We start from the raw sequence: 8531 nt of genomic DNA, 5'->3' as shown, positions 1-8531 counted from the left end.
GCCGTAGAAGCAGGCCGAGGCATATTCACATTACAGAGCTCTCTCCTGCCCTAAAGGAAATCAGAGGTGAATATCGTCCTTTATCTGGTCGTATTTGGTATGTATGAGGGTCCCTGGAGGCCCCTGATGCTGAGACTGCAGCTACTGTACAGTGCCTGCAAACACACCAGCCTAGCATCACATTTGCCCTGCAGCTCGACGTCATACATCACTGTCTGACCAACTATCTCTCATTTGCATCCTCAGCCCGGTCTCACTTTATTTTACAATACACTAACAACCTGTACGTTGTATCAAATTGGGAAAAAATAGAAATAATATGTTCTTTATTAGATAGTATTAGCCCTTTTATTAGACTGCTGTACTTTATTAGAGTGTACTGTACTGTACTGTACTGTAAATCAAAGTGTAATAATGTGATTTGATCAATGAAGTCATCATTGGTCGTTGGTACTCTGCCAGTTGTACAGGACCAGCACGAGCCCGACTGCTTTTATACATCAGTAAAACAAGCGGCATTTATTCATTAACAGATCAGTTGTCCCAATGGGTCGAAAAACTGCCTCAAGACTGTATTCAGCTTGCACTTCTCAATGTCCATGTTTAGTTTTCGAGACTCATCCAAACAACAGGATCGAGACTGCATATAAAGGCGGGTCTATGGTTCATTTGTGGTCTGAAAGCAAACAAACCAACCACAGGATTTCACAATGGCAGCTATGTGGTTTTAGCTGTTTTAAGAAGCTAAACTACAAATAATCCATCTGCTGATCATGAAAACTGTTCAGATCTTATACTTATCTGTTTAAGTCATGTATAGATTATATTTGGGAAAATCTAAGATAATGGTTATTAGAACATATTGATGCATTTAGTTAAAAGTCCAGTGCTGTTGTACTTTATATCAACACACATGAAATGTCTCTCATCCAATCAAATGACTTGTTCAGAATTAACTGTTGTATAATACACTTTAATTTACAGTACAGTTCTTTTGTAACATGTCTCCCTTTCTCCCCTCTAATAAAGTCAAACAAGGGTCCAATAAAGGGTCTCATAGTGTCCAATAAATAACATATTATTTCTAGTTTTTGTCCAGTTTGATTGTGTATCATGAGTGTACTGTAAACGAAAGTGTGACCCTCAACCCTTCAGCCTTTCTCCCATTGCATCATATTTTTTTGTATTTTCAGTTTATTTCTTCCCGTTACGCTCTTGATAATATCCCACTTATTGCATTAGCCTGCTAACTATACTTCTGATGTCATCCTCCTTTCCTGTTTTAACAAAAACAACAGGAGGAGCATGATTTCACCCGTCCAAAACAACTGAAACAAAGGAGGGGGGCAGATGATAAGAAACAGGAGCAAGACAAATGAGTGAGATACACTGAAAAAAAGATGCTGCAGGGAGAAGGAGAAGAGAGACAGAGAGACAAAGACAGAGAGGCAGAGACTCCTGGGACGGAGCGACAGGGCTGTGAGGAGAGGAGCTTAATTTCCCAACACCATCTGTTACCAGTCCCTGGGTTGAAAGCTCCACTTATGTCAAACCTCCCACAACCACACACCAGTAGAGCACCGCAGAGCCGTGAGAGACCCCACTGCCTCTTCCTTGTCTGTGTCCCCGGCACCTTTTTTCTCCTCCACACCTATATGCAACAGTCACCCACACACTCGCATCCTCCACACACTTTAGCTGAGATAAATGGAGCTGCCTGCTATTTTCTGGGTCATAGTGGGTTTAAGATTCTGTTGAGGAAAAAATAAAGTCGAATTATTTGGGTGCCAACATGTTAGATGTCCCCTGTGCTCTGCAGGAAAATGGATTTTCCTTTTAATATATTCACCTTTACACCAGTTCACCGCCCACTTAAATCAATGGGGTCTTGATACAGTAACTCTGGTTTCTGTTGTGCTGGAGTCCAAATTATCTTGATAAACTGTCAGTGTTTAATCTTGGCCGGCTGGCATCGATTGAAGAAGAGCCCACAGGGGATGCTGGGTGTGTGTATATATCTATATATATAGGCCTTTCCACTGGGAAAGAAGCCCACAACTCAAAATGTGTCAATGGAAGTGCCTCCAAGCTACTGTTTTCCCTTTTCTTCCCGGTGGTGGAGACACAGAGGACTCTGGTGGAGAAATGTCTGCCCTACATTCAATACTTTGAACAGACATGAAAATATGTCAAACTACAGGGCTGAAGACAATTATTTAACAAGTTTAACAGAGGTTGAGTGCAGCCTCTAACAGGTTGCATGAAGTCAGACAAAGTAGTTGCAGCACTTCGGATAATGCTCCTGGGGAAGTTAATACCGGCAAGAAAGTGAAGGTCACTGGAGTTTGCAAGTTATCTTTAGTGTTTTAGTGCATGACAGGTTGTATTTTTCTCATTGCATGACATTATTCATTATTGATGGAGTCGATATTATATTGCCCATTAACATTTTTGCTTTTTTCTTCAGCCTCTTAGAAGACATAAACATTTATGTAGCTCTGAAACCACAAAGAGAAATTCCATAAGGTACAACCTGGTTGGAGCTCCTGCATGAAGAAACGCTGATATCCATAAAAGAATGGGAGGCAGACGTGGGGTGGGGGGGTGGTTACCCTGAGGACAGACCATTCCCTGGCATTTTAATCACTTCATTTACACACGCTCTCAGGGTATTTCTATGCAAATTATCTCAAAAGGTCATGCTGTGAAGAGGGATATCTATTCTGTTCCAATCGGTGTTTATAAACAGGAAAAGTCCACACATAGACTGAACTCTCGGTACATTAGTTTAATTTTACCATCAGGGCGGTTTGCATTTAGGATGAATCAGTGAATACTTTGTCCAACAGGTAAATACTTTAAGGGACTGGCTCAGCGTGTCTAACTAGTTTCAGATTTTCTTCAATGAAGGGAGTCCTCATGTGGCCATTTGAGTTACTACAACCTAACATCTGAACAATTTTTTTCCCCATTATATCAACATTATGTCCCCTTTACTTCTATTTATGTGTTGACAAGTTTTTACTACATTTCAGTGTGAGTTTTAATTTTAAATCCATTTTAGCTTCACTTGCTCTCTTGCTTCTATGCTGTTTGGGTTTCTGTTGTTAATTGCCTCTGTATCTTGCTGTTACTTTGTAAACTGCAACATGTTGTCTAAATACAGTAATAAGTTCAAAACTACTGTAACAATGTTTGCAAATTTTGGGCTTTTTTTGCCTTTATTATGATAGGACAGCTGAAGAGCAGACAGGAAATGAGGTGAAGAGAGGGGGGAAGACACGCAGCAAAGGGCCACAGACAGGAGTCGAACCAGTGGCCGCTGCAGAGGACCAACAGCCTCCATACATGGGGTAGAGGCTCTACCAACTGATTTTGTTTTGACTGATCCACACAGGGAAAAGGCTACCAGTAAGCCTAAATTGCAATTTGCAAATCATGAAGCACAAAACAGAAAATGTGGCTCAAATTGTTCAGCACTTTTAAAGCAATACTAAGGAGCTTTTTTAAATTATTTTAGTAACTCAATAAATTTGACATGGCCAGGCACAGTTAAAACTGTACATCAGTGAACAGCTGAAAACAAGATCAGCTATTTGGCTACTTTGAAGTAATGTCACTGCAAAACCACTGGATGTCACTGTCAACAAAGTTCAAGTTTGTGCAGCTCCAGTTAAATTTAAATCAAAACCAAATTATTAGTGTATGCAGTACTGGAAACCACCCATGCATCAAACCCAAATTCAATACACCTAAAGGGATGTAAGCTGCTTTTGGATAGACAGTATTCACACGTCACATTAGTGAATTCTGGCTGCTAACTGTGTTACTGGAATTAAAACAAATTTGGGTGTTGGTGCAGAAACCAACATGTTTCAACTTGTTTCAAGTCCAAAAATGTATCAACTTTAATCTTTACTCAAAATATCACCATATTCAAATGGTTGTTCAAATAAATATACCAGAGGACCAAATACTTTTTTTTTCCAATTTTTTCCAAACTTTATTTGATGACAATATACAAGAACATCTTGAGCACGGAGATTCTCCCTGGCTGTCCGGGCTCACTGTGGGGAAAGAACAGAGAAATTAATAAAAGAGCAAATTTACTTTGGCAACAAAAAACATTCTTGACATTGTAGGTTATTTTAAGTTAAAGAGTGCATACTGAGACAACAAATTTCAATAAACAGTATTTTTTGGCTAGACAAACAGTGTTGAAGTTTGTAGCTTTTTTTAAAAAAAATACACATTTTATAACAAGTTAAGCAAAGAACAAATTTCAGTGAGAAATTCTGCGCGGTTTTTTAGTTGAGCTGCCCCACACAACACACTAAAGACACTAAGACCCACATGCTACACTCAGGTTCTGCTTCTATTAGCTAGAGATCAGAAGCGTTGTCAAAGCACACGTGTCTGTTTAAATGTAAGCCAAAGTGGGCAAAGCCTAATGGATATGCCCGTTTTAGCAGAGACAGTGGTACAAAGGACTGGGGTAGAAGGAAAACCTATTAGCGGGGAGTTTAAAACAACATGGAAAGGGGAGGATAGAGGGGCACTGAAGGAAAACTGCAGGGGAAAGTAGGGCGTGACATGCTTGGCACAGCTCTATAAAGCTTTTGATGTGCAACACAATGGCACACCATGCTTTTTCTGCTATTATACCTGCACACTGACACTTCATTTCTGCAATAGAAATCCATGGGAAGCAAAATCGAGAACAAAAGATGGAACAAAATAATGTTAACATGTTGAAAATTGAAACATGGAATAGAACAGATCTCTGAATGGATGTGTAGTGGCTGTACTCCACAGGTCATGTACCACATTTAGAACCAAGCCAATGAAAACCACAGTAGATGTGGCTGCGCAATAAATATTTACACGCCATTACAGATGCAACTGCATGGCATCGAACAGCCCAGCTGGGTTTACTAATTCAGAGATCTATTCTAGGTGACTGGTATAGGGAGTACAGGAGTATGCAGGGTTTCACTGAAACAAACTACACCAGGAGAATTCACTGATTAGTACTGGACTTTTATGAAGTAATTTCCTTTATTAGCTGTAGTATCTCCTCACAGGGCCTACAAGACTATTAGTTTAATTAGTATTAAGAGAAGGAATCACCTGTAAGTATTACCCAGTGGGTCAAATCGTTTCATACCAAATGCATCATAGATGCATCATGTACATCCAGAGGGAAAAGCATTAAGGTTGTGGCTCTCAGATGGGTAGGTGAGGGTATCAAGGGAGGAGTTAGCTAGTATCTATCACTCCTGTATTATCTGCATGTTGCAGTTAGTCTATTTATGAACAACGTTTACCTTCTACAGTTCCCGAAGAACATTTGATACAATTGGAAAGATGACAAAAGGAAATTAAAAACAGTAAAAGAGTTGTGAAAAACAAATATTAGCAGGATAGGAAAAGAAGAAGTGAGCAATGAAAATCAAGAAGCAATCAAGTGCATTGAATTAAATGATCCCTCCCTCTTACTTTTCTGCTGTCTTGATTTTAATTAGGAAAGACAATAAATAGTCTATTTTCACAAGGCATACTATCACAGGAATACTCATTTTGGTCAGTGACTGTTTGCTTGGCACAAGTATTCAAAACGATCACATTACCTTTTTGCCAGCAGCACCCACACTGGCCTTCTTGATGCCTCGTACTTTCTTCATTCTGTTCTTGCGTTCCTTGCGCTGTTTCCTTGAGGTCTTCTTCTTCTCATAGAGACCATGCTGAGAGACACAAATAAACCAGCATTTAATGTTATACTCTAACACTTTACTGCATCGAAGTATAAATTAATGACAGTTACAACTTGAAAACATTCTATGGAGCAACAGTGAGTGACTTGCCTTCAAACTGATTAGCTTTTGCCGCCAATTTATCTCATATTATGAATATTTCTACATTAAACAAAAGAATAATCAAACTGCTTCCAAATGAATGGCTTGTTCCAAAATCACCCACAATGTGCAATGTAAATTGTAGATAATCAACTTGCATTTGATGGTGTAACTTTCCACATTATCACCTTTTAATTTACAGGTCACACTATCAAGTACTGCTCCACTGCCTTCTGGAAATGATTTAACATCATGTGCACGCAAAATATGACATATATTCAATAGATAACAATTCTGAGGGGAGTTAAGAGTCACTACAATAGAAAAAGGGCTTCCAGTCAAAAATTCTTTCCCATAAAAATGCATTTTAAGTCCAGGGGCCATATTATGGAAACCTCATTACTTGCAGATTCTATCTTAACAGTTTGGTTACCATGGTCATTTTGGGCAGAACACGAAATGAAAAGTCAATCAATACAGATGAACACTTTCTCAGTCAATTTTCCTATCCTAAGTTAGGATACAAGAAAGTATTACACAACCACCCTAACTTCCCAAAATCTTCTATAAACTCCCAAACTTTACAATAACATTAAATGTCCTAACTTCCACTTTGCCACAGGCAGTGTTTGCTAACGTATTTAATCCATATAGCTGCTGACTTTCTGCTTTTACACGTACGACAGAGACTACCTATCTTGCCCAGTCTTGTTAAAGTACAGTACATCTCACAAAAAGAACATCTGTGGCTCTCTCTACAGATGCTGATAAAACCTTTAACTCATCTGTCTAGAAATGCCTGTCACTGATTTTGCTCCATTTTTGGTTTACCTCAGTGAGATGAGAAAATAGTGTCACTTGCTGTGTAACAATCAAATCTGGCACTTATGATTTCCTTCCCTCAGATGTGATAACATTAAGTAAAAAAAAGATTCATAATATTAGTTCAAATTTTCATCTGTAGTACCAAATTTGGAAAAATCCCATCTTAAGACTCTCTACACTTAAAACAATAAGTTTCTGTAATATAGCCCCTGAACAAGACATTACAGCTGCTTGCTGCTGCAAAACCTGCAAGCTGTTTGCGCCTTCTGCTTAACAACCTAACACAAAAAGGCTCTCTGATCATTGTCTGTGAGTAAAACTACCAAAGGATTCAACTGGACACTTCGCAAATGGTTCAAAACTCACTCTGGCCAGTCTGTGTTTGGGCTCATTCTTCTTAGCGTAGTCTAGGGAGTCGTACACCATGGCAAAGCCTGTTGTTTTGCCGCCACCAAACTGAGTCCTGAAGCCAAAGACGAACACAACATCAGGGGTGGTCTTGTACATCTTGGCAAGTTTCTCCCTGATTTCAGTCTTGGGGACTGTGGCCTTGCCGGGATGCAGGACATCAACGACCTACAGAGAGAACAGGCAGAATACACAAGTGAATAAAAGAAAATTCAACTTATAATGGCATCAACTCAATAAATAGTGTAGAGAAATTTAATAAAACCTTACCATTTGCTTCCTCTGAAGCAGCCGGTTCGTCATGAACTTGCGGGTCCTGACTGTCACTGTGTCATTCTGAAGATGGAGAGTAGAAAATTACCAGACAATATTTCAACAACTAATTGATTTACAGCCATACCCTAAAAACAGAGGCTCCAGCATTTCCTTGCAATTTAAGTTACCTCGTTGGTACTACTATATTATGTCAGAACACTATGTCAGCATCATGGCTATCTTACTAGCAAGATAGCTTGCTGTCTTAGAAATTATGCTCGCACAGACTCAAAGTAGCTGAATCCTAAACAAAAATCAAGCAGTTAATAAGTTTAAATGGTAACATTATAATTTAACATGCTTGTTAACTTCACGAGGGCCTTGCATGGCTAACAGTGTACTGTATGCTAACGTTAGCCGCTAGGAGCTAGAACTTCACCTTCCTGTATTGGTTACTAATTTACGTCTAAAATATACAGTCTGTTTTTAGAGCAACTATGTAGATTTGAGGGGTTGTGTAGTGAATACGAACTCATAAAAACACACAGTGGCAACTATATAGGCCACCCTAGACAAGGTAAATACAGTGTGTATAACGTACGGACGGTCAAGTCAGGTAGCATCTGAATGGTATCGCTAAGTTTCCTCTCATATAATTTCAGATCCCATCAATATTGATATTTTACTACATGGGAGACTTAAAAGATCATTTAATGGGCGTGAAAAGTGTATCGATGCATGGATGGCTTCGATGATGAACGGATTTTACTTATAATTTTTGCCACAAGACTCACCATCTTGACGCCGGCCTCGCTCAGGGACGTAGAAAAGGAGGAAGGACCAGCAGGCGACCGGATTAATGCCTGCCGAAAAATGAATGGGCACGCACTTACCTTGCCTGATGGAAAAACGTAAACAAAAATCAAAAACTGATTTATTTTTTTGTTTCAGTAAAAGTAATATGCAACTAGTGGGTTACCAGGTATTTCAAATGCGTTACAAATAAATTTGGCCTGAAATGATGGAATATTTAGGCAAACACAGATTTTCTTTTTTTTTCGCTAGAATTCTTTTTTTCTCCAGCGTTCATGCTGACAGGTCAGAAAAACACATTAACTCTGAAGTAAAAACATAGGCTGTGCCGCTTGAATGTACACTGTAAATTGTAACGTACTGTGAGTAAACCAT

General features: G+C 39.2%; 1 protein-coding gene across 1 annotated transcript; it reads right to left on the bottom strand.

Moving 5' to 3' along the window:
• Positions 1 to 3977: 3977 nt before the first annotated feature.
• On the bottom strand, positions 3978 to 8228 carry rps24 (ribosomal protein S24). The gene is made up of 5 exons (XM_084736183.1): positions 8138 to 8228; positions 7359 to 7424; positions 7047 to 7256; positions 5631 to 5744; positions 3978 to 4067 (listed from the first exon to the last, which is right to left on the bottom strand). Exons 1-5 carry the CDS (start codon positions 8138 to 8140, stop codon positions 4065 to 4067), a joined length of 396 nt encoding a protein of 131 aa, XP_084592309.1. The 5' UTR covers positions 8141 to 8228; the 3' UTR covers positions 3978 to 4064.
• Between the last annotated feature and the right edge of the window lie 303 nt (positions 8229 to 8531).

The sequence above is a fragment of the Lutjanus erythropterus genome, chromosome 14, assembly GCF_056507025.1.
Source record: "Lutjanus erythropterus isolate fLutEry1 chromosome 14, fLutEry1.hap2, whole genome shotgun sequence".
Taxonomy (NCBI): Eukaryota; Metazoa; Chordata; class Actinopteri; order Lutjaniformes; family Lutjanidae; genus Lutjanus; species Lutjanus erythropterus.
The sequence above is the reverse complement of the archived record's forward strand: the minus strand, read 5'-3'. Positions and strand labels throughout refer to the sequence as shown.

Excerpts from the sequence above, each read along its gene's own strand:
- rps24 (XM_084736183.1), bottom strand. Across the intron at positions 7,257-7,358 it reads TGCTTCAGAGGAAGCAAATG|GTCGTTGATGTCCTGCATCC; the intron begins GTAAGGTTTTAT and ends TTCTCTCTGTAG. Across the intron at positions 5,745-7,046 it reads CCAAACACAGACTGGCCAGA|CATGGTCTCTATGAGAAGAA; the intron begins GTGAGTTTTGAA and ends TGTGTCTCTCAG.